This window comes from Mus caroli, chromosome 8 (assembly GCF_900094665.2).
Source record: "Mus caroli chromosome 8, CAROLI_EIJ_v1.1, whole genome shotgun sequence".
Taxonomy (NCBI): domain Eukaryota; kingdom Metazoa; phylum Chordata; class Mammalia; order Rodentia; family Muridae; genus Mus; species Mus caroli.
The window spans coordinates 119,855,490-119,881,944 of NC_034577.1; the positions used below are offsets into that span (position 1 = coordinate 119,855,490).

The 26,455-nt window shown below is 38.6% G+C and overlaps 1 protein-coding gene and 1 non-coding gene across 2 annotated transcripts in view; one reads left to right on the plus strand and one right to left on the minus strand.

Moving 5' to 3' along the window:
• LOC110300626 overlaps window positions 1–26,455 on the minus strand; it is a 174,786-nt gene that overhangs the window by 22,163 nt on the left and 126,168 nt on the right. The window contains exons 33-37 of the mRNA XM_029480433.1: window positions 22,034–22,129; window positions 21,594–21,695; window positions 20,361–20,456; window positions 12,902–12,997; window positions 10,108–10,203 (exon numbers count right to left, since the gene is read on the minus strand). Of these exons, the coding sequence (XP_029336293.1) occupies window positions 10,108–10,203; window positions 12,902–12,997; window positions 20,361–20,456; window positions 21,594–21,695; window positions 22,034–22,129 (486 nt within the window). The remainder of the gene's footprint in view (window positions 1–10,107; window positions 10,204–12,901; window positions 12,998–20,360; window positions 20,457–21,593; window positions 21,696–22,033; window positions 22,130–26,455) is intronic.
• Window positions 5,333–5,459, plus strand: LOC115031824. Its single transcript, XR_003837482.1, has one exon. It is a non-coding gene; the product is annotated as a small nucleolar RNA SNORA17 (small nucleolar RNA).

A 26,455-nucleotide genomic window follows, 5' to 3' on the forward strand; every position in this document is an offset into this window, starting at 1 on the left:
GGTGGGTAGGGAAGTGGGGGGCGCTATGGGGGACTTTTGGGATAGTATTGGAAATGTAATTGAGGAAAATATGTAATAAAAATATTAAAAAAAAAAAAAAAAAAGAAGACCAATACTCTTCAAACTATTCCACAAATTAGAAACAGAAGGAACACTACCCAATTCATTCTATGAAGCAACAATTACACTTATACCTGTTCACACAGAGACCCAACAAAGAAGGAACCTTCAGGCCAATTTCCCTTATGAATATTGATGCCAAATCCTCAATAAAATTCTTGCAAACTGAATCCAAGAACGCATCAGAACAATCATCCATCATGATCAAGTGATTCAGGGATAATACATAATGATTTCTGGGATACAGGGATGGTTCAATATATGGAAATCCATCAACGTACTGCACTATATAATCAAACTCAAAGGAAAAAAAACACACATGATCATCTCATTAGATGCTGAAAAGCATTTGACAAAATTCAATACCCCATCATTTTAAAAGTCTTGGAAAGATCAGGAATTCAAAGCCCATACCTTGGTCTTAGCCAAAAGGCCGAGAAGCAATTCAAGACCCATACCTAAACATAGTAAAAGCAATATACAGCAAACAAGTAGCCCACATCAAATTAAATGAAGAGTAACTTGAAGCAATCTCACTAAAATCAGGGACTAGACAAGACTGCCCACTCTCTCCCTACCTATATGGTACTCAAAATCCTAGCCAGAGCAATTAGACAACAAAAGGAGGCCAAAGAGATACAAATTGAAAAGGAAGAAGTAAAAAATATCACTATTTGCAGATGATATGATAGTATACATAAATGACCCAAAAATTCCACCATAGAACTCCTACAGATAATAAACAACTTCAGCAATGTGGCTGGATATAAAATTAATGTAAAAACAAAACAGTAGCCTTCCTCTATGCAAAGGATAAACAAGCTGAGAAAGAAATTAGCGAAAAAACACCCTTCACAATAATCACAAATAATATAAAATACCTTATTGTGACTCTATCCAAGCAAGTGAAATATCCAAATGACAAGAACTTCAAGTCCATGAAGAAAGAGATCGAAGAAGATCTCAGAAGATGGAAAGATATTCCATGTTCATTGATTGGTAGGATTAATATAGTAAAAATGGCCATCTTGCCAAAAGCAATCTACAGATCCAGTGCAGTCCCCATCAAAATTCCAACTCAGTTCTTCATAGAGTTAGAAAGAGCAATATGAAAATTCATTTGGAATAACCAAAAATCCAAGATAGTGAAAACTATTGTTAACAATAAAAGAACTTCTGTGGGAATCACCATCCCTGACCTCAAGCTATATTACAGAGCAATAGTGATAAAACAAAACAAAACAAAACAAAACAAAACTGCATAGTATTGGTATAGAGACATGCAGGTAGATCAATAGAATAGAATTGAAGACCTAGAAACGAACCCATACACCTATGGTCATGGGATTTTTGACAAAGGAACTAAAAGCATTCAGTGGAAAAAAGACAACATTTTCAACAAATGGTGCTGGTTCAACTGGTAGTTAGCATGGAGAAGAATGCAAATCAATCCATTCTTAACTCCTTGTACAAAGCTCAAGTCCAACTTGCTCATGCACCTCTACATAATACCAGATACACTGAAACTAATAGAATAGAAAGTGGTAAAGAGCCCCAAACACATAGCCCCAAACACAGAGAATTTCCTGAAGAGAACACCAATGGCTTATGCTTTAAGATCAAGAATTGACAAATGGGACCTCATAAAATTACAAAGCTTCTGTAAGGCAAAGGACACTGTCAATAGAACAAAACAACAGCCAACACAGTAAGAAAGATTGTTACCAATCCTACATCCAACAGAGTTGTAATATCCAATATATTCAAAGAACACAAGAAGTTGGACTCCAGAGAATCAAATAACCCTATTAAAAATGGGGCACAGAGCTAAACAAAGAATTCTCACCTGAGGAATAGGGAATGCTGAAAAGCACCTAAAGAAAATTTCAATCTCTTTAGTCATCAGAGAAATGCAAATCAAAACAACCGAGATTCCACCTCACACCAGTTAGAAAGGCTAAGATAAAAACTCAGGTGCTGACGAGGATGTGGAGAAAGCAGAACACTCTTCTATTGTTGGTGGGATTGCAAGCTGGTACAACCACTCTGGAAATCAGTCTGGTGGTTCCTCAGAAAATTATATATAGTTTTACCTGAGGACCCAGCTATACCACTCCTGAGTATATACCCAAAAGATGCTCCAGTGCATACCAAGTCCGTATGCTCCACTATGTTCATAGCAGCCTTATTTATAATAGCCAGAAGCTGGAAAGAACACAGATGTCCTTCAACAGAGAAATGGATACAGAAAATGTGGTACATTTACACAATGGAGTACTACTCAGCTATTAAAAACAATGACTTCATGAAATTCTTAGGCAAATGGATGGAACTAGAAAATATTATCCCGAGTGAGATAACAGAAGCACAAAACAACACACATGGTATGCAGACACTGATAAGTGGATATTAGCCCCAAAGCTTGGAATACCCAAGATAAAATTTACAGACCACATGAAGCTTAAGAAAAAGAAAAACCAAAGTGCAGATACTTTGATCCTTCTTAGAAGGGCAAACAAAATCCTCATGGGAGCAAATACAGAGACAAAGTGTGGAGCAGAGACTGAAGGAATGATCATCCAGAGACTGCCCCATCTGGGGATCCATCCCATTTAGTCATAAAACCCAGTGGATGCCAAGAAGTGCATGCTGACAGGAGTCTGATATAGCTGTCTCCTGAGAGGCTCTGCCAGAGCCTGACAAATACAGAAGTGGATACTCGAAGCCAACCATTGGACTGAGCATGAGGTCCCCAATGGAGGAGTTAGGAAATGGACAGAAGGAGTTGAAGGAGTTTGTAACCCCATAGGAAGAAAAACAATATCAACCAACCAGACCCCCCCCCCCAAGAGTTCCCAGGGACTAAACCACCAAACAAAGAGTACACATGGAGCAGCGACACATGACTCCAGCCACATATGTAGCAGAGGATAGCCTTGTTGAGCATCAATGGGAGAAGAGGCCCTTGCTCCTGTGAAGGCTTGATGCCCCAGTGTAGGAGAATGCTAGGGTGGGGAAGCAGGAGTTGGTGGTTGGGTAGGAGAACACCCTCATAAAAGCAGGGGTAGCAGGGATAGGATAGGGGTTTCTGGGGTATGGTACTGGAAAAAGGGATAATATTTGAAATGTAAATAAAGAAAATACCCAATTAAAAAAAAAAGAAGTCTCTTTAGTCACATGCTCCAGAAAGACAAATACTTCATGTTATTATTCATATGTAGATTCTAGATTTACTTCTTTAAATAACTTTTGAAAATTCAATATGTAGAAGTAAGGGAATTTTTAAAATGCTGCCATGGGGGCTAGATCTCAAGTGAAGGCTATAGAATTCAAGTGATTTGAAGCAGGAAATGGGTATAGCAAAAGGGGTGGGGGAGTGGGTTATCTATACACTCCTGGGGAGAAAAGTAATTAACAGCCGTACCCAGGTATGGATCTTGTGAACCACAATAACAACTGGCAAATTTTGGCTGCTGGTGCAATAGTGACAAGGATGTAATAGGAATAACAACCACTTTCTGACTGGATTTAAAACCTGTTCCACAAGATAAAACTAATTTTCAGCATTAGTAACTGGGTCAAGAATTCATGGCTTCGTGACTTGTAAGGGAGACCCTAGTAGTATTATTCTCTTAAGTGGACCCAGAAATAAATTGTTCCTTAAGTCCTTATCCTTAACCCACGAATTAATTTGTTTTTCAACTCTTACTTTCATTTTGCATCATTTGGCCATTAATACAGAGATCCATGACTAGACAATATGAAGAATATATGAGACTATAGAATGTTCACCTCTAAATGAGACCTCTAAGCCACACCTCCTCCTCTTGCTACTTACAGATTATTGTGGAAGAGAAGGAAGACAGATGATAATAGCAGGAGGCAGTGGACCTCTGAACCAAGTGGCTTTTTTTAAACCTGGCATAACAAGGTCATTGCACACATGAATTTACAGTGGTTGATACTTAAGAATATTGTGACCAAATACTTAAGGCCTATTCAAGATCAAATCAACAAAAACCCCACCATGGAACAAAAGAGAGGTCATGAAGCCATATTTCATGGCAATTGGTTGCTGCTAGTAGAAAGAGGCCCATTTTCTTCTGGGACTTTCTCCCTCCATCCCTCCCCCATTCTGTCCTGCCTGCTTTTCCTCTGTCATGATTTATTCTCACATCACTTCTGTTCCACACACCAGGGGTTATTGAATGGACAGGGTGTGTGTGCCACAAATGGCAGGGTTGATCTAGCCTATTGTATGTCAGGTGGCACCATGTGTCTCTGGTTCCAAATTCTTGATATTTATTCTTTCCAATGTTTTTTCTTATTTTATTTTGAATTACTGGGTGGGTGGAGGTGAACCTGGGTATATTCTATGTGTGGCAAGTATTCTACCTCTGAATTATATTCATCCCACCTTCTTGATAAAAAAAACTTCGAGACATGCTATTGCCATGTTGCCCAGGCTGGGTATAAATTTGTAATCTTGCACTAGATTCTCAAAAAGCTGTACCCTCAGGACTCATTCCCACCTCACCCCCGCCTTTCACACACACCTTCCCTCCCTCCCTCTGTCATAAATATGACAAACTTTTCTTGATTTTACTTATTCCTCTCTTTCCCTTTCCTTCCTGATATAGCCATATAATAGGTATGAGGTATTTGCCTTCAATTTGTGGTTGATTTCCCTAATGATGGATGATATTTATTATATTACATCTGTCAGTTTCTTGTAATATTTTTCCAGGAGAAGTAGCTTTTAGAGCAGAGTAGAGTTTGCCTGGCTTTTACCTGAGTTTGTTGTTGAGTGTGCTGAGTAGTGTTAATTGTCCACTTGGCAGAATCTAGTATCACCTAGGAGGTGGGCCTCTTGGCTTGATGGTGGGGGATTATCTTGATTACATACTTAAGATGAGATAGTCACCCACTGTGGGTAGCAGCTTTACCTGGGTTGGACTGCAAAAGTGGAGGGAGGAACTGAGCAGCACAGTGTACTCATCAATTTTTGTGATTCTGGATGCAGCTTCATATACCACTGCCATCTTGATTTGCCTTTCACGATGGTCTGTATAGTTGAACTGTGAGCCAATATAAACAAATGTACCCTTTCTACCTTAAGTTGCTCTTGTTGGGACATTTTATTACAGCAGCAGGAAAAGTGTGATAAAATTTTGCACCAGGACTGAGGTCATTGCTATAAAAGCTTTACTGTGCTTCTTCTAGAGGTGCTGCAGATATGACTGCTGTGTCATATGTGCTTTAGTAGGTAGTAGAGAGGAGAGTTGATATGTCTACACTCGGTGTTCTGACCTGTGAAAACTGAATTATTAGTAGGCTAAGGTGCTGTGCAGGCCCGTGGACAGGCAGCTAGCCTGAGATGACCATCAGTATGGTACTGCACAGACCTGGGAGTGGGCAGGCCATGTCTGAGATGACCCCTGCCTGGAGCCATAATGCATATGTGGAGGAAAGCATTGCTGAGATCACTCCTCAGATGACCCTAGACACTCAGAGACCCTGGGCATCACTAAGAGAAGAGAAGCAAGTAAGTGGTGGAAAAATGGAAGAGAAAGGGAAACAGAAGGATGAGGGCACAATGAAGAGGCAGAACTGACACTTAAGGGTAGTGAGAAATAGCCCAATGTGAGTAGCTGGTGATGCTACCTGGAACCATGGCAGGGTCCTGGCCTGTGTTGCCACTGGTGGGCACATCTCAGTCCCTGCAGCAGTAGGGCACTGTTAGCACCAAAGTCCAGGCAGATGTCCCTAGGTTTTGTTGATGGTTGGGGATATGTTGATGTCTGAAGGCTGTGCCCTATTCCTTGCCTGGACTTTATGGGAGAGCTGGCCCTGGGGCCACAATATCAGGAGGTCTGTTCCTGCCCCTCATGGGCTGCAGCAACTTGGGAGAGCAGGCCTTGTATCTTGCCTGTCAGCACAGTAGAGCTGACTGTAGTGTGGGTTGGTGTGATGATGTGAGCATGGGAGAGATGGCCCCAAATGTGGCAAGTTTGGGCAAAGGAGAGATGCCCTCCCACAGCCTCACCCCTTCCCAACTGTGGCAGTCAGGAAAGCTGGTCATGGGGTGGCAAGCATGAGAGAGTTGGCCTTGCCCTTCAACTGCTGCAGCACTCAGGAGATCTTTCCCTTCAGGTCCCCTGGGCAGCACAGTAGGGCTGGACCTGGATGCGGGGGTTGTTTGTGAGCAGACCTTGAAGGTGTGAGCATGGGAAGGTTTACCATGTCTCTTGTCTGTTGTGCAGTAGAGTGGACAAGGGAGAGATGCCCTCCTCACCTCCCTCTCATCCTTCACTATTATGGCATTCAGGAAGAGTTGGCCCTGGGGTCATTAGAGTAGAACTGTTCCTGTCCCTCACTGGCTGCAACACTTAGGAGAGCTGGTCCTGAATCTTGCCTGTGCAGCAGGTCAGAGTTGGGCCTGGTTGCAGGTATTGCTGTAAAGCATGCTTTTAGGGCTTGAGAGCCAGAGAGCTATCTTAGCCCCTGCAGTACTGGGGAGAACAGGCCCTGTACCCATCCTGGGTAGCAGAGTAGATGTGACACTGATGGCATGGTTTAGGATGAGCCAATCTGAGGGCACAAGAGTGAGAAAGCTGGGTCTGCTCCTTGGTGACTGAGGCATTGGTTGGTCCAGCTAGGGGTTGGCAGGAGAGCTCATCCTGGTTGTGTGGGTGCTGGAGAACTGGCAGTCTGATCAGCTCAGATACCTCTTAGGCCCAGATCCAGGGCTTTGAATTTGTCCACCACCACTTGATGAACTACTATAGTGTATGAAGGTACCAGTCCTATATAGTTCCAAAACTACATGACCTCCATTACATAGGGCCATAACAGGATATCAGAGAGGAATATGGTTCCACTACTGATAATGTAGCAGAAACCAGTGCCTTGTACCATTGCAGTGAACATTTGCAAGCAAAAAAGTATGGACAAAGGGTGTACATCAGGACACACTGTGACACACTATAGTACCTATGAAATTTCTTTCTTCTTTTTTGGGTAGGGAGATTTCAATGGTGGGGCGTGACTATGAGGTGAGGGGGAAGATGAGTGGAATTTTAGTCCATGATGTGAAATTCACAAAGAACCAATAACATTTTTTTTAAGCCTGACTATGTGGTTTTAGGACTTTTGAAGTGGTTTAAAGGAAGAATGTGGAAGAGTTTGGAACTTTGGGCTAGAAAAACCCTGAGTGCTATAATATAAACAGATCATAATGGAACATTCTGGTGGAAGTTTGGAAGAATCGAGGACAGTGGAAAACTTGCTCAAGAATCTGAGAAGGGAACAAACAGCATATCAGCAACATGGATGGGGCACATGTGTGATACTTTAGGGAAGAATCTAAATTTTTTCTTGAGCCCTGAGAACTTGAGTAAAGTTGAATTTATAAACTATGAAGTAACTTTTTAGGCAAAGAAAAATTTCAGCAGTAGGGCCTTAGAGTATGAGCCTAGACAGCAGCTGTGATTGCTGAAGAGATACTCACCTCTTAGGAGAAACTTTCTGAGCTGATCAAGGATAATAGGAAATATGTCCTGAGGGCAAAATCCACTGCATCCTCTACCCAGTGAAGAACCAAGTTTATATGAAAGAAAAAAGTCCCAACAGAAGGGGTTCCTTGTTTGTTAAAGGCAAGTGCCTATGGTTGTGTTTTTCCAGGGTCTTCAGGCAGAGACTAATATTGCTGTGGTCCCAAGAAATCAGAGTGATTCTCAGTCTGGGACTATAACTTGGGAACACCATGGTACTCCTTTGGCAGTCATCAATTTTGAAAAAGTAAGGGGGTCACAAATTCCAGGTCCACAGTTTTAAAGAACAGCTGTGGCCATGCAACATGTTGCAGTATCAGAATCCATGTAGTGAGAATACCAACAGGACATTGTATGAAGCTATGAAGGTAGATCCCAAGTTGCAGTGAAGAATCTGGGATATTAGAGATGCCAGGACTATGGACTGTCTGTTGAGGAAAGCTGCAGGCATGAAATGAAGCCATCCTAATCAAGAAATAATGTGCTACAGACAGCAGGACTGGAGGAGTGAGGGTGCTGAGGCCTTTTGAAGCTCAGATTATTTCATTATGAGTTTTCAGTGCTGGATAGAGAGCTGTAGATTTGGTGTTTTCCCTGCTATATTTTGGTCATACTTTGGAATGGGATATATAGTTGGTTCCATGATGAAATTATGTTACAGGATTTTTTACTTTAGGGAGCACATAGAAACTGCTTGAGTCTCAGGTGACAATGTAGATTTTGGACCTTCAACTTACTCCAATTGCTAAAGACTATGGGAGCTTTGGAACCTGAATTTTATTTCTGCTAGCAGAGGACCATGAAAATTTGATGAGAAGCAGTGAAAGTTTATGATTAAAATCACATGTTTGAGTGTCAAGTTTAAAAAAGTTGGTGCTGTGATTGTTAGTGATGAAACATGATGAAAGATAGTTATCTGGACATGACTTGCTTATGCTCTGTGCTGGGACCTTAGACTGTGGTAAGTGGAGAAAAGAAACTGAGGATTGGGTTTTATTCAGTACTATCTGCTTCATGACTTAGATACAACCGGAGCAGCTGCCTCAGGCTTCTGTTGCCTTGACTTCTTTTATTATATAGGCTGCAGCTGTGAACCAAATGCAAACCTTTCACCTTTAAGTTGCCTTTATTAGGGTATTTTACCAGAGCAATAGGAAAAGTAGCTAAAACAAGTTTTATAGCTCTATAAATATATTTTTAAACATTTAATCTTTAATGAGGTATAAAATTGGAAAATTTTCTCTCATCCTGTGGTTTGATTTTTATGGTTTTTCTTTAAAATTTTTTTTCTTTATTATACTTTACTTGAAATATTCTCTGACACTTTGATGTAAGCATTTAAAACTCTCATAAAGCCACATTTACTTATATATTTATTTTTAAATTGTGTCTTCTATGTCACCTCTAAAACACATCATGAAATCCAGTATCATGTGGGGTTTCCTCTATATCTTCTAATAGTTTTGTAGTTTGCCTCTTACTTACAGGGTTTTATTCATTCTGAGTTCACATTTGAAAATAATTTAGGCTAAAATGCGGATAGTCATCATTCAGCTTTGTAATATCTGTTTTCCCTTGCACCATGTGTGGTGGAATGCCTTGTCACACTGAATGGTCTTGGGGCCTTGGCAGCATAGGTGTGAGTTTACTTCTGGTATCTTTCTGCTTTTTTGGAGACTACAGCTCATCTCTGTGTATGCCAGAACCATAATGTCTGTATTATTGTAATATGTTTTAAATTATGAAGTTTATATCCTATAATAATTTAAAAATGGACTTTACTATTTCAGTAAATGGTTTTTCAAAATTTAATAGGAATATTCCTGAATATTTTTTATTACTTTCTATATTTTTGACATATATCAATATTTTAATGGCAGTCATATGTTCATTCCATAAAAATTCTACTTGTGGATATAACACTGAGATACAGGTTTCCAATGCACACTCGCACAAACTGTATTCTGTTAGCATATTATTTTGTAATACTTACTAAAATTAAATTTAATATATGCTATAATTCAACAATCCCTTTTAAAAACTACTTCATAGAAACCCAAGTAGCATAATAAATATTCATGCAACAATATTTATAACTCCATTGTGTTTACAACAGAAACATACAGGTGATTTTAAAAGGAAATATGGATGTGGGATACATCCACATTTGAGAACATGAGGCAAAATATTAAGGCTTTGAGACAAGAATCCACCTGGGTTAGAGGTAAGGAGCATCTATGTGTAGGGTCATATTGGTGTACAGAAACCAAAAGTCCTCCAACGATGTTTCTATTCACAGGAAGAGCACAAGAATATACACAATGCTTGTACTGTATGTTGGAGGAGCTGACAGGCTGGAGATACTTGTAAATAGAAATAGTTGGAATGGAACAGGGCTCTGGTTCACACATCTGTATAACAGACATGTCATTACCTTTTAATGTATGCTTCTTTGTGGGAGATGTTGAAATGTTCGGACTGTAAGAGTCATCAGAAACTTTCTTGTCTACATTTCCAGGCTTAGGTTGCTCTGAAAAATAAGAACATTAGTGGATGATTCTAGCAATAAAATGATTTAAGTTTTTAATATTTTAAATAATTCTTAATCTTCTGCAAACCATAGATAGCTTCTTTTTAAGTGTTCAGTAATCTACATAAAGTAGTGTAACCAGCACAAAGAGATTCAGTCTGAGCTACCTTTTGCTTGGTATTTGATGTGTTATAAAGAATATTATTGTGTTGGTTCACCCCTGGGATCCCAGCACTTGGGAGACTGAGGCAGGGAGATGAGTATCAGTCTGCCAGTCTTCCTACATATGAAGTGTGATGCCAGACTTTCTAAACACAGCGAGTCATCTAAAATATGACTGCCATTATGGAAATGCTGTAGATAAATATCAGAGACGTATCTCTAAAAATCAGTAGGAAAATAAGTCTAGAAGAAGCTAAAATGCAAAATTTATGTTGTAGTTTCAGTCCCTAGTTTTTTCAAGACTGTTTTGACTACGACAGTCTTTTCAACAGAAGGTTTCATTCCCATAATAGAGAGTACAGTGCAATCATGGAGCAAGAGGTCTAGGGTATGGCATAGTTGTTAGAATAGTTGCCTAACTTGTATGAAGCCCAGATCCCATCCCAGAAAGAAAGGCCTTTGTTTTTCATCCAAAAATACATTAGAAAATTATGTATCATATAAGACCTCCACTAAATTTTATTTTAGTATTTTTTCTTGTTGTTTAGGTCTTATTTATAGTTCTTTGATTCATTTTGAGTTGAGTTTTCACTATAATTTAAGGGCCTCCAATTCATGTGTTTGCGCAGGATATCTAATTTACCCAGCATTATCTGTGTCTGACTGTTCTCTCCACACTCTCTTGTTGCCCAGAGAATGGGTATGACTAGTTCTGTGATGTCTCCTCTGTTTCTCTAGTCTGGGTGTCACTTGTCTCTATGCCAGAACCACAATACTTTCTGTAGTTTGGGAATAAGTTCTGAAACGATGAAGCAGGATTCTTCTTACTTGATACTTTGACAAGATTATTTTGACCACCACAGTCTCTCGAGACTTTGTAAAAACTTGAAAATGGACTTTTCTATTTCTGTAGAATGTCTTTGTAATTCTCATGGGACTTTCAGGTCTCTTTAAATCATTTTCTGTGGTTTTGACACCTAAAATATAATTTCATGCCAGGCATGGTGACACAGACCTTTAATCTTAGCCCTTGAGAGTCATAAGTAAGTAGAGCTCTATGAGTTCAAGGATAGTCTGGTCTACATCGTTAATTCTTGGTCTGTCAATGGCTATGTGGTGAGTCCCTTCTAAAAAAAATAATCCCCAAAGAAATACATAATTTAATAGTTAGTATTTTCAGTTCATCAAAAGACTAATGCTGGCTAATAGAAAGGAGGTAGGTTTTTTTCTTTTTCTGTACTTACTTGTAAATTAACTGCTTATCACTTATGTACTCTAATCAATTAGGTAGTTAACTAATTGATATGTTGTGAATGTGGGTGTGTTTTTGCTGTGGGTCCACCTGAATATGTCTTCCATTTTATTTTCTATATTACACTTGTGAGCATATGTGGTGGTTAGCAGTGAACAGTGAGTTTCATTCCACCTGTGCTATTCACTTTTTTTTCCTTTTGAGACAGGGTTTCTCTTTGACACAGAACTGACAGATTAGCTTGAGCAGACTGGTTAGTGGGCCTCGGGGATCCACTCTCTCTGCTGATCCAGTTTTAGGATTATAAGCCATTTACTGAGCTATTTCCCCAATCACACTGCCCATTTTCTTTCTTCCTCCTTTCCTTTACTCCTGACACCCCTCTGCACCCCCATACAGTCCAAAAGTGGATGTCAGGTATTTTCCTCAATTATTACTTATCTTAGTTTAAAATTATCTATTCATTTGTAGGCTCTCTCTCTCTCTCTCTCTCTCTCTCTCTCTCTCTCTCTCTCTCTCTCTCTCTGTCTCTGTCATGTTTGTATCCCTTCCATTCTACCAGGAAAAAAGTGGATGTTACATTCCTTGGATTTGGAGTTACTGTTGGTGCTGGGAATTGAATTTATAAATGGAAGAACAGCTAATGCTCAAAATCAGTGAGCCATCTTTCAAGCCCTTCACCTTGGTTTGTCTAATTGATCCCTGAGCTTATCAATATGGCCCTATTTGTTGGCCAACATCCCTGAGTGTGGGCACTGACCATGGCTTTTTTTGTGTGGTGCTGGGCATCTTACCTCAGGTCCTAAGGTCTGGAGCACAAGCACTTTACTGACAGAGCTCTATGCTCAGCCCAGCCCCTTGTGTTTTATACAAATATAAACAACACAGTAGAACTGTACAATGACATTATAGCTCCAGTGATTGTGGTTGTAATAATAAAAACTCAAAGGTTTCTCAGTTAATAAGATACTCATAAACTATGACATCTTCTGTTTCAGATCATCTTGCAGAAAATTAAAGCTATGAGAGGTGAAGGAAATCTACCAAGTTGCATGGGTTAACTGTAAAGGGTGGGGGTGCCCACACACAGGATGCTTTACTGTACTGAACGACAAAGCCCTCCTCCACACACCTATCTATTTACACCAAAATCATGGGACACCTGCTGTTCTTACATTGGTTGCATTTTGGAAGGGCCCACAGGTTGAGTACACTAGTAACTAGAAACAGTGCAACTGGAACAGAGTTTCATTTCACAGGTCTGTATTACAGTGGTGCTTTTACCTTCAACCTGTTGTTTGCTGGAGTCAGATGATGAACGAATCAGATCAAATGGAAAGTTATCACATTTCTTGGGTAACGTTGCAGATTTAGACTTCCCTGGAAACACACGAACAATGCCAATCAAGGATACTAGAAACAAACTAACTTTAAATTTTAAAGCAATAAAATAAATGCCAATCTCCTTCCAAAGTATATCTTCTTTATCATCCTTGTCAGTTTATAAAATAAAGTAACTTAACCTGAAGGAATGGACTCTCTGTATTATTCTTTCTGGGTAGTTGATGTGTTATGAATACTTATATAAGAGTGTAAGACAAGATTCCTGAAGAAGAAGAAGGCTGAATGTGCTTGTATACAGCAACCTTACAGGGTAAGGGAGAGGCGGTGGTAGTGCACGCCTTTAATCCCAGCACTTGGGAAGCAGAGGCAGGCAAATTTCTGAGTTCGAGGCCAGCCTGGTCTACAGAGTGAGTTCCAGGACAGCCAGGACTGCAAAGAAACCCTGTTTCGAAAAACAAACAGGGTAAGGGAGTAGGATGATAAGAGTTTAGGAGTCTTTCTGTCTGACATGGGGATTCTGATACCAACCTTTCTCTCATGGCATGTTTCTGTCTCAATAGAAGTATAGAAGTGGTCAATGCTAATGTCAGAAGGCATTTGTCTTTTTAAGCTGAGACATCATACCAGACCCCAAGTACAGTTTACATTATAAGAATACTACCATGTTTTTCTTTTTAGATAAAGAGAGTACTGCATAAAGTTAAAAATGGTTTTGTTCATTGTGCTTCTTTCAAAATGAATCCTCTGACATTTGTATTGACCACTTCTATACCTCCATTGGGACAGAAACATGCCACGAGGGAAAGGTTGGTATCAGTATCTTGGCAAATACAGAAGTGAATGCTCACAGTCATCCATTGGATGGAGCACAGGGTCCCCAATGAAAGAGCTAGAGAAAATACCCAAGGAGCTGAAGGGGCTTGCAGCCCCATAGGAGGAACAACAATATCAACTAACCAGTACCCCTCCCGAGCTCCCTGGGACTAAACCACCAATCAAAGAAAACACATGGTGGGACTTGTGGCTCTAGCTGCATATGTAGCAGAGGATGGCCTAGTCGGTCATCAATGGTAGGAGAGGCCCTTGGTCCTGTGAAGGTTCTATGCTCCAGTATAGGGGAATGCCAGGGCTAGGAAGCAGGAGTGGGTGGGTTGGGGAACAGGGGTTGGCGGGGTGGGGGGAAGAAAAGGGATTTTTGGAGGGGAAACTAGGAAAGGGGATAACATTTGAAATGTAAATAAAGAAAATATCTAATTTTTTAAAAAAGGCATTTGCCACAAAAGCCTACTAATCTGAGTTTTTTAGCCAGAATCCATGTAAATGTGCAAACCAACTTCACAGGGTTGCACTTTTATTTTCACAGACACACCATGGCATGATTCTCTGCCTTTTATATACATACATGCCCAGAAAAAAACACAGAATATTAAAAAAAAAGAAAATTATGATGACCGAGTTTAGTCAGAGACTAACAAACACTAGTGTGAGCATATTTTGAATGCTATTAAAAAGAAAGTATGATAATGAAAATAGATTTAATGTGTATTTGAATAAAACTACAAACAAACAGCAGCATATGGAGTAATTAGAAGGTATTTATAAATGGGTCCAACAATTCCCAGTGACTTCTATGGAAAAGTAGTGATCATATTCAATTCTATGTTAGGGCTGCTGGTGCTTAAAACATCCCCCATCTTCTGGAAGCTCCAAAGTGAAATAAGAAACCAGGCTAGGGACCAGATTTGTTACACACCTTCAAGTGTGTGAAGGGTTCCACAGATCACAGGAAAACCTTAAGAACCAGGTAGGAGGCTGGACAAGACCTAACAATTAGAGAAAGATGCCAGATGAAGCCTCTGAATCTAAATACCATTCCCACAGAGGGAAAGAAAACTCCAACCCTCATAGGACTTAGTCTTTTACTCAATACTGCAAATGCCACCAGTGAAAGAAAAAAATTACTAGAATTTTTAAACTAAAAATACAAAAGACAGAAAACCTATCAATGAACTAATTCTAAATATTCAGATTCTAGTGCAGAAACAGAAACATGATAAACCAAGACATTACTTCTCCACAAGTCACTAATCCTCTAATAATGACAACTATAGAAGTTAGAAGAATTACAAAGAATGATTGTGAGCATTTTCAAACAACTCAAGGAATATGTGACTATATGTCAAAAGGACAAATGCAGAGATTTTTCAACTGAAAAAGCCAAGTAAAAACCTCAGTGGAAAGCTTCACCTACAGAATGGCTCATGTAGAAAACAGAATCAGGGATGAAAGACAAATTCTTTCAAAATTGGATCACACAGTAAAGGTTAAAAAATAGATTTTAAAAGAAATATGAACAGAAATAGAGAGCTCCATGAAACATTTCTCTTTAATCGGGAGTATAAAGTAGATGGGGGTTACTGAGCACGTCAAGCCACCTCTCATCCAAATGGCAGGGGTATAGAGAGGAGGCTGCTTAAGCCTGCTGGAAGTGAGGTGATACGATGCATCTCTGGTTGTTAATGGATGTACTTGCCAATATGTGCTGGGTTTTTTGACTGTTTAAAGTACTGGGACCTGAATCTATGCATTTTGTATGCAAAGTTAGTTCTCCACCCATGCACCACTTCATTCCCACAGTCTTTTTCACTGAAAAATTTGAGTCCTGATCTCATTCAGCTATTTAGGTGGACATTAGCCACCTAGCGCTTAAACTGCTCAGAGACCTCAACACATCTTTGAATTCTGGGGATGTCTTCTAGACTCTTTACTTTCTAGACTCTTTATGTGTTTCTGGTTGCTGGCCAGTGTAACGTATCTTCTTAATATTTTCAATTTATAAAAAGGACAGAGCCAAGAATTAGGAAACAGTTTATTCAGGCAGCCACAGCTAAACTACTAACTACAATCATTCAAGAATGGTTATATAGATACTTTGTACAGTATATGTGGAATTAAAAGTATACATGACCTGGATCCAACAATCCCACTCACATTCTCTACTGTATAGATATAAACAAGTATTATAAAACTGTTCAGTGATAGTTATTAGACTTTTGATTGTATCTGCAACAACAGATAAATAGATGTGACATAAAAAGAAGCCATCAAGGAGATGTGACATATTCTAATTTCAGCATATCGTGTACAAAATTAAAGGTTTTGAGATCTGAAAGCAATTGATCAGTTTAACAGCACTGGAGACAAGAAGGATCTATGCACAGGATTTGGTTACTGAACATAACCTTAAAAGCAGAATGTTTCTTATAAGTAGATACGTGTGTGAAGGGTTCTATATATGCAGGAAAAACATCCATACACATGAACTAAAATGAAACTTCAAAAACATAGATTTAATATCTCTCCACTAGGACAAATGCCGAAATAAAGTAGAATATGATTCTTTTAGAGAGTTTTAGTTGGGCAAATTTATAAGAATCAAGGATGCTTTCTATTTCTACATTGTATTTCTTGCACAAAAGTGAAACATCCAACTGTCAGTTTGCCCAGGCAAGTGCTTTTGTGAAAAATGTGTACCCAGGACTTTCCCTTAATTTGCAAAGTTGGATGCTCTGGAGGAAACTAACTTAGTAAATTAAATTTCTTTTTTTACTCTGAAAACATTAAATTATAGTTGATTTATTTGTGACTGTGGAGGTCAAAGGACAACTGGATCTGGAATCTCTGTTCCTAGCATGTGTCATGGGAATGGAAAATGTGTGTTGGGTTTTGTGGTAAGCACCTTTACACACTGAACCAAATTGACTCCTCCACCCCACGTTTATAATTTCTTGACATTCTTACCAACATTTGTTCTTCTTTCCTGTTTGTTTCAAGTACTGATAATTGAACCTGGTTATTTTTTTATGCAAGGAAAGAAGAAGAGGAGGGAGAGGAAGGAGGAGGAAGTGGAGGTGACCTCAGAAATAAACTCTCATCTACATGGTCAAGTGCACCAAGGTGACTTAATGGGTAAAGGCAATGTGGTACAGTGGTGCAGAAAAGACAGAATATCCCGGAACTGCATTAATCCCACCCTCTTGCTTCTGACATGCTACTTGGGCTGGATGTGAACTTGTCATTCTCTTGTATGAGCTTCCCAAGGAGCTGGGATTAGAGGCTGCCCCCATAGGACTGCTCTCCCAATCTCTTGCACTTTTTAATGTCAATATTTTCCTTTCTTTCACTTTTTCCTTTACTTTCTCCTTTTTTGTCCAATAACCATACAATTGGTATGGAGTGCTACCTTTTTGTAGTTGAGGCTGATTTCTCACATGAATATTCCTTATAATAGTCCCACAGTGGATACAACAATAAGAAAAAAATGACACAATCTCCTCCTACAAGCATTAACAGTGGGCAGAGTTTCATTGACAAGTCTACTATTTTTGATGAATGGTTGAAAGGCCTAATTCTGGCTAGTATGTATGGCTTCTGTGTGTTCATGGCTGCAACAGCAATGTCGAATCTTCATGGAAGCAATTCATGACAATGATTCCCATCCTCCTGCTCTTAGATTGTTTCTGTCATCTCTTATTCAATCTTTCCTGGGCCATTTGGGTAGGAGTATATAAATGTCCCCTTTAAATGGTTGTCTAGAGAGGTCTAAAAGTTCCCCAAAGAATATAGACTATAGCTATTGCTCTTTGTGGACAACCAGAATTAGATGATGAGACTTGACTGGTTGGTATAACACACACTTTATTCAGGACACAGAGATATCAAGATGAGACTACACATGATATTGGGGGAGAAAAGGTCTCAACCAGCTTTGTATTGTGTAACCCATAATATGACTATGCAGCAAGGTGTGTCCATTGGTACAATAGTTGTATAACTATTTTGGAGATATCCAACTACTTGTAATTGCATTTGAGGCCAGCTCCATGGGAGAGAATACATTTCTGGTAGTATACACATGTTCAAAGCATATTCCCACTGAGGACATGATCCAAAGGAGTTTTACACTATAGCTGTCTCTTTAAACAAACATGTCTAAAACTTTAATTCTGATGAAGCCTTTTCCTTTTTGATTGTGCTTTATGTCAACTATAAAACACACAGCTATATCTATTATCCTCTAGGTTTCCCTTATATGTTTCTCTATTATTTTGCAGTTTAGCTTTCACTTGTAAGAATTTTGATTTATATTGAAGTACTTTCATGTACAGTTTAAGGGCAGCTAACAATTGGAAACCCTTGGGTGGGATTGTGTGCTCAATGCCTCTCCATGCTGGGGTTTGGTATGACTGGAGCATGCACAAGTTTGGAACATGCTGTCACAACTGCTGTGAGTTCATGTGTAGCTGCCCTGCTGTGTCCATAAGTAAATATTTCTTTGTAGTCATCCACTGCCTTTTGGTCTTACACTCTTTCTAACCCTTTTACAGAAATGATCTTGAGGGTTGCATTGATTTATGGGTATAACAACATTGTGCTGTTAAATGGAAAAATTATTAAACTGATTCCTAATGGCATATTATCTTTATTAGTCAGGGCTCTCTAAAGAAACAGAACTGATAGAATGAATATGTATTTATTGAAGGATGATTTGTTAGAGTAGCTCACATACTGTGGTCTGGCTAGTCTAACAATAACTGTTGCCTGATAGAGATGCTGATACTCTGGAAGTTGTTCAGTTCTTGAAGCTGGATGTTTTAGAAATCCCAATCTGGTGCTGGAGTTCTGGAGGATTTCTAGAGGACTGCCATAACTCAGTCTACATTGGAATACTGAAGAAGTGAGTTCTTACACCAGTAAAGGAATGCCTCAGTGGCCTGACAGGTAACTTTACCAGTGAGAATGAATATAAACAGGCAAAAAGCAAAAGTTTTCTTCTTCCATGTCTTTTGTTTTATTTTGTTTTGTTTTGTTTTTCGAGACAGTGTTTATCTGTATAGCCCTGGCTGTCCTGGAACTCACTTTGTAGACCAGGCTGGCCTCAAACTCAGAAATCCACCTGCCTCTGCCTCCCGAGTGCTGAGATTAAAAGCATGCGCCACCACACCTGGCTCTTCCTCACCTCACATGATCCAAGAAAGAAAGAAAGAAAGAAAGAGAGAGAGAGAGAGAGAGAGAGCGAGAGCGCTTCACAGACATTAGACATTTCAACTGTTTGGGTTGATTCTAGATGTAGTCAAGTTGACAACCAAGATTAGCCATTACATTGCTGTATTGCTCTTCTATTTCATTGGTCTCAGTTATCTGCCTTTTGTGAGAACCATAAAACTTTCATCACTGTAGCTCTGTAGGAAGCTCTGCAATTATGAAATGTGATTCCAGGTTCTTCACAATTAATTTAACTGCAACATTGTATCAAGATTCCATATGAATTCAAAGTGGATTTTCCCTTGTTCTCTTTCAACATATACACATGGGGATGCTGTTATTTGCATATATGCTTGTATATATTTTGTTCAGGTATTTGTGCACACATACCCTGTTCTTTTTGTGGTCTGAGGTATTAGTGGGGAATCTTTTTCCTTTACTCCTTCCTCCTATTCACTGAGGCAGTGTCTATTATTCAAACTCAGAGCCAGACTATGTGGCTTATCTTGATAGCAGCTTGTTCTGAGGATCTTGCCTATGCCTTGTAATATAGGATTATAGATGGGTTGTTGCCAGGACACTGCCTTATACACAGGTTTCAGGACTCTGAATTGTGGTCCTCTTTAATGAATTGCAAACCCTTTAAACACTGGACCATCTCTGCAACAACCCAAATGGAATTTTCTAGTTCTACAACTTATATCTGAGGCCATAGGGATTTTACCATAGTCTTTAGGTAGTTTTTTTATACTATTGTCAACTGACTAATATAATTTAATCTTTTCAACATTTTCAACTCCTGAAGTGTCTAGTGCTAAGAACCAGGAAACAGTTTTCTCATGTAGTTACTGTCATAGCTAAAAAATTACATTCATCCTAGAATAGAAATGTAGATGATATGTATATGTATACTGAGTTAAAGGTGGGAATGTCCTGAATCCAACCACTTCACGCACACATTCTACTGTATAGACATAAAGTGGCAGAAGAAAAATGTGTAGTGTTGATGATTGTACTATTGATTGTAGTCATGATCATAAAAATGTAAAGGTGACTTAAAAAGAAATGCCTCAAGCATTCTCACATCAGGACATTATGCAGAATATGAAGGGTATGAGAGACGAATTTACCTGCATTAGAAGCAAGTAAGGAATCTATGCACAGAATCACATTATTGTGCAGAATTCCCCCACCCCCACCCCACATGTCTATTTACAGGAAAGTACTGGAACAGACTGTTTTCATAACATTAGCCATATGTTGGAATGGTCCAGAGGATGAAGATACTGGAAAATAGAAGTGAGAAAAGCACAGAGTTCTGTTTCACACATCAGGATGCCAGAAACTTCCTTACCTTTGAGCACACTTTTCTTCCGAGGAGAGGTTGACTTTTTCAGAATACGTGTTCCTCTAACAATTGGCTTTTCTAAGTTACTAATTTCAGATTTCTCTGAAAAGTGAGAACACAGTCATTCATTGTACCATGAGTAGAAATTCTCAGGCATTTAGATACAAACTTAACAGTCTGGAATAAATTCTGTCTAGCCTGATGTCCTAGTTTGCTTTCTATTACTGTGAAAGAGATCATGATTAAAGCATGATAAAGACCATGATTAAAAGAAGAAAGGGTTTATTTGACTTACAGACTCTGATCATTCTCTCATAGGTAGAAGCCAAGGCAGAAACTCAAGGAGGGCAGGAAGCTGGAGGCAGGAAATAAAGTAGAGACTGCCCCCACACCCCCTTTTCATGGCTCACTCAGTTTGCTTTTCTTATGCAACTAAGGGCCACTTGCTTGGGGTGGTACCACCTACTTCGAATAGGCCATTTCCATATCAATCAATAATAAAGAAAATGCCACCTGTGTGCAAATCAGAATCAAAATGCTTTCATTTCTGTACCTTGTTAGTGAGTTTTAAAGTTATAAAGTCTTTATTTTGTTCTTTTTTGATTATTTAGACTATTATGATCTCTAAGACTCATGTGAATTTTCAAATGGAATATTTCATATTTCTGCAAAATATTGTTGAGATTCTAGGCATTTTCCTAGAACACTTTATTCCTTAATGTAGTATTGACTATTAACAATGTAAGACAACATTCACATTTCAAATTTATAAAGTCTATTTCTGGAGAAGGTACTTTGAAATAGAAATAGGTTATTGTTTATTTACTGGCAGAACTATTAACTGTAATTTTCAAATAAACTGCCAATATCTTAAAATTAAAAGCATCTATATCCATTATCCAACAACCACACATTCTTATATTGTATAGAGCCATAAGCAAATAAGACAACTAAGAAAAATGATACCACGGCTCTGATGGCTAACTCTTGACTTAACACTAAAGATTTAAAGGGCATTGTAAGATGCAACTGTTGAATACATTACAGCACATTCACATTTAAGAGTATCATACAAAAAAAGGAAAGATGTGAGGGATGAAAGATACAAATATATCTATTTATGCCACCATGGAACGTATGCTATGCCCATAACATTAGCTGTTTAGTTGAGGTTAGCAGATGGGTAGAAACAGTGGAACTGGCACAGAGCTCACATACGTGCTGCTGACATGCCTTTACCTTTGATAGTGAGCTTTTGTGTAGTAGTGATAGGCAGAATGTGTGGACTTTTAACAATGATCTTTCTTTTCTTTATTTTCTTTTTAGTCTCTTTAGATGACTCTGAAAAATGAGAACAAGGTCTTTTAATAACATTTTCTGAAGACAGTGTCTCTTTTGGCTCTGTTATTATTAGGTAGTAGTGTCTTATCAGCTATGACACTTAAGAACCATGAATAGATTGTCTGAATCAGTCTTGGCTGATATTGAACATCTTATAAAAGCTCACTTTGATAGAATAAGTCAAGTAAAGAAAGAATAAGGAAGATAAAAATAAGATAATAGTAAGAGTATGAAGAGACTAAGAAGAGAGCCCCCTTGTTGAAGATACTGGAAAATAGAAACAGTGAGAAAAGAACAGAGTTCTGTTTTACACATCTGTATGTCAGATACTCTGTTACCTTCAAACATAAACTTCTTCATAGAAGAGGCTGATTTCTGCAGAATTGTTGATTGTTTCATTAATTTCTTCTCTAAGCTCCTAATTTTAGCTTCCTCTGAAAAGTGAGAACAATGTCATTCAATGGTACTGCAAATAAACCACTTCTGAAGCACACTCATCTCTCAGTAATCCATGTCGACAGGTAACAAGCACAAATAGACTCTCTTCTAATAAGCCCTACATCATATCTGATATTTTATTAAAGGGTACTATTAGAGTATAAGTCAGGTAACAAAGACCAGGGATGAGATATTTGTCAAATGCCTGTATTTCATTTCCAGCTTTAGGGAGGCTGAGACAGGAAGATGGTTATCTGCTTGCCAACCTGTCAACATACTAAATGTGACACTGGTCTTGCCATGTTCTATGCCTTTGTCTCAAATAGCACATAGAAATGTCATATATACATGAGAAATAACTTAAAAGACAGCAGTGTAACAATAACACACATCCACAAGTCACTAAAATACTAATTTTCAGGTATACTTCAACCTCTCCATAAGCCTGTCTCTGCTTTTAAATACAAGCTGATATTTCCACAGTGAAAAAGTGAAAAAAGGAGTAGAGATATTAGATAATAAGAAATGGTAAATGTGTTTGGAAATGTGTTAAAAAGAAAGTACAATAAAGTACAGATTCAGTATCTCTTTACTTGGGGATGAGTCCTGAAATAAAATGTAGAATATTGGTCTGTTAGAGAGTCATTTCTCAAAGTCAGCTGGCCAAATTTACATGTAAACATTTTCTATAATATATTTATCGCACAAGTATAAAGTGTTCACACTTCCGTTCACCAAAGCAGGTTCTTGTTTGAGCAATGTGCATCTGTTCTCCCTCAGATCCAAAGTTAGATGTTCTGGTAGACAACCATTTATCTTTTTTCATTTCCACTCAGCACACAGTAGCCTCCCCCAGCTTTGAGCAGGCTGGCTCAGACCTGCTCTGCCACTATCAGCTAGTCTACTTAGGGTGGAGTCTAGATTAGATCTATTGTTCTGTCACAACTGTGGTTTCCTCCAAGATGCAACTACCTGCTGAGAGGTTGAACTTGTTCTCCAGATACTATCCTGACAAAAGGAGATCCTGGCGTGGTGGGAGATGGGTTCTCCCCTCTTTATAAGCTCAGACTCAAGTAAACATTGGCCTTGATCAGAAAACTTTGTCTTGGCTTGTTATTTCTCTCACAATTTTTCCCATACAGCCCTAGCCTCCCTTTCAGGAACCCAGTTCATGTAGCTGAAGGCAGCTACAGGTGGCACCTTGAACATGGGGCCTGAATATGGAAGGACCAACTGAGGGAAACACTGTCTTGGTGGAGCTCCACAGAAAACAGAAGAAGATGTATCCCTGCACAGTAAACAACATACAGCACTAATGTTAGTGCTACAAATGTCACCTTTTGAAGGCTGTTGATCTCAAGCGTGCAAAAAGGATATAGGCTAGACTGAGTCATCATTGGCCCAGGGCTGATATAAGCTAGAGGTTGACAGTGGAAAAAGGGAGTGGAAAATTCTAAACAGGATTTGTCTGCAGTCAAGAACTGCATCAGGTGGGAGGAGTAGGTCTTAAAATTAAAATAAAATAAAATAAAATAAAATAAAGAGTAAAATTAAAAAAAAAGGGTGTGTGTGCAAATGACATGAGAGAGAGAGAGAGAGAGATCAAGAAAGAAGGAAAATGGATTTCGGAGCTCTCCCAGGGACAGAGGGAAATCGGGAGATATCCTGCTTTCTCTCTGGACCCTACAGGAGACATCCTTAGTTCTGGTTACATCAAGTTCTCTACCCTTTCTGTATTGTCTGTGTTTGGTGCACCAATCTGTATCCACAAGTCAATGCGTGTCTGTTTTTGTTTTGTTGTCTGAATGACTGTTGTTCTATGTTTCATGTTGAAAAGAAAAAAATGGATAAAACTTTATCTGCTGATTATCCATCTCTTGATTCACTCTCAGTTTACACAGTGGAGGCTGATTAAAGTTGCCCCACACCTTTAGCCAGGAGTCGCGCACAGCAGGATAGGTCCTGCTGAAAAACTGTTTTTAAAAAGGAGTCTTCAGCTTCATAGTTCTAAGGCAAATAAGCTGATAGTTGTTCTGTTTTTTTTTTTTTTTTTTCCTAGAAAATTCTCTGCAATTGTGATTATTGGGTTCAGCAAATGACAAAGTGCTTTTTTATCTTGAAATTATAGCTAGAAAAAGTAGAATTTTTTGATTGGTCTAAATTTATAATATTCGTGTAGCCGCTTCATTTGGTTTCTGACTGGTCTTAAAGGTATATGCCGGGCAGTGGTGGTGCATGCCTTTGATCCCAGCACTTGGGAGGCAGAGGCAGGTGGATTTCTGAGTTCAAGGCCAGCTTGGTCTACAGAGTGAGTTCCAGGACAGTCATGGCTACACAAAGAGTACACAGGCTACACACCCTGTCTCGAAAAAACAAACAAACAACAACAACAAAATGCTCTGCATGTCTTGGTCATAGAGTATTGGCTTATAAGTTATTGGGCATGATTAAAAAGGTGTAATATTGGTAACAAGAAAGTTAACTTAAAACTGGTAACTCAGGGTTGGAGTCATTTTAAACAACAGCACGTGGCATTAACTAGCCCAAGAAACTAGGCTTCTAAGGATACTTCTAAATTGGGATAATATTTTATGTGTTTCTTATCCTAGAAACTAGACTTATAAGAGAAAAGAGTTAAAACAATGTCTCTTTAATGAAGCATTAACATTTGCACTGCAGTGCACTCATCTGTACAAATTGCAGCCAAACTTCGTAATGTGAAAGTGATGTTTCTGGTATTGATTTTAAAGAGAATAAATTGTTTAAAATTGGATTTTGCTTTCCAAAAGTTATAGATATATTCTAATATTGCAAAAGAAACTTAAAAATTATGGTTAACATTGCCAATTTCTTTCTCAGCCTGTTTATCCTTTGTGTAGAGAAAGGCCACTGATTTGTTTGAGTTAATTTTATATCCAGCTACTGCACTGAAGCTGTTTATCAGGTTTAGGAGTTTTTTGGTGGACTTTTTTGGGTCACTTATATACACTATCATATCATCTGCAAAAAGTGATATTTTGACTTATTTCTTTTCAATTTGTATCCCCTTAACCTCCTTTTGTTGTCTAATTGCTCTGGCTAGGACTTCAAGTACTATATTGAATAGGTTATGGAGAAAGTGGGCAGTCTTGTCTGGTCCCTGATTTTAGTGGGATTGCTTCAAGTTTCTCTCCATTTAGTTTGATGTTGGCTACTGGTTTGCTGTATATTGCTTTTATTATGTTTAGGTATGGGCCTTGAATGCCTGATCTTTCCAAAACTTTCATCATGTTGGTGTTAGATATTGTCAAATGCTTTCTCAGTATCTAATCAGTTTTTGTCTTTAAGTCTGTTTACATAGTGGATTACATTGATGGATTTCCACATATTAAACCATCCCTGCATTCCTGGAATGAAGCCTACTTGATCATGATGGATGAATGTTTTGAACTGCTCTTGTATTTGATTTGCAAGGATTTTATTGAATATTTTTGTATCAATACTCATAAGGGAAATTGCTCTGAAGTTCTATTTCTTTTTTGGGTCTTTGCATTGTTTAGGTATCAGAGTAATTGTGGTTTCATAGAACGAATTGGGTAGAGTACCTTCTGTTTCTATTTTTTGGAAAAGTTTGAGGAGAATTGGAATTAGGTCTTCCTTGAAGGTCTGATAGAACTCTGCACTAAACTCATCTGGTCCTGGGCTTTTTTTGGTTGGGAGACTATTAATGACTGCTTCTATGTCTTTAGGGGAAATTGGACTGTTTAGATCCTTAATCTGATTCTGATTTAACTTTGGAACCTGGTATCTGTCTAGAAATTTGTTCATTTCATCCAGGTCTTTCAGTTTTGTTGAGTATAGCCTTTTGTAGTAGGATCTGATGATGTTTTGGATTTCCTCAGGTTCTGTTGTTATATCTCTTTTTTTCATTTCTGATTTTTTTTTTTTTTTTTTTTTTTTAGGATACTGTACCTGTGCCTTCTACTTAGTCTGGCTAAGGGTTTATCTGTCTTGTTGATTTTCTCAAAGAACCAGCTCTTGGTTTGGTTGGTTCTTTGTATAGTTCTCTTTGTTTCCATTTGGTTGATTTCAGCCCCAAGTTTGATTATTTCCTGCAGTCTACTCCTCTTGGGTGAATTTGCTTCAGTTTGTTCTAGAGCTTTTAGGTGTGCTGTCAGGCTGCTAGTGTATGCTCTCTCTAGTTTATTTTTGGAGGCACTCGGAGCTATGAGTTTTTCCCTTAGGAATGCTTTCATTGTGTCCCATAAGTTTGGGTATGTTGTGGCTTTATTTTCATTAAACTCTAAAAAGTCTTTAATCTCTTTCTTTATTTCTTCCTTGAC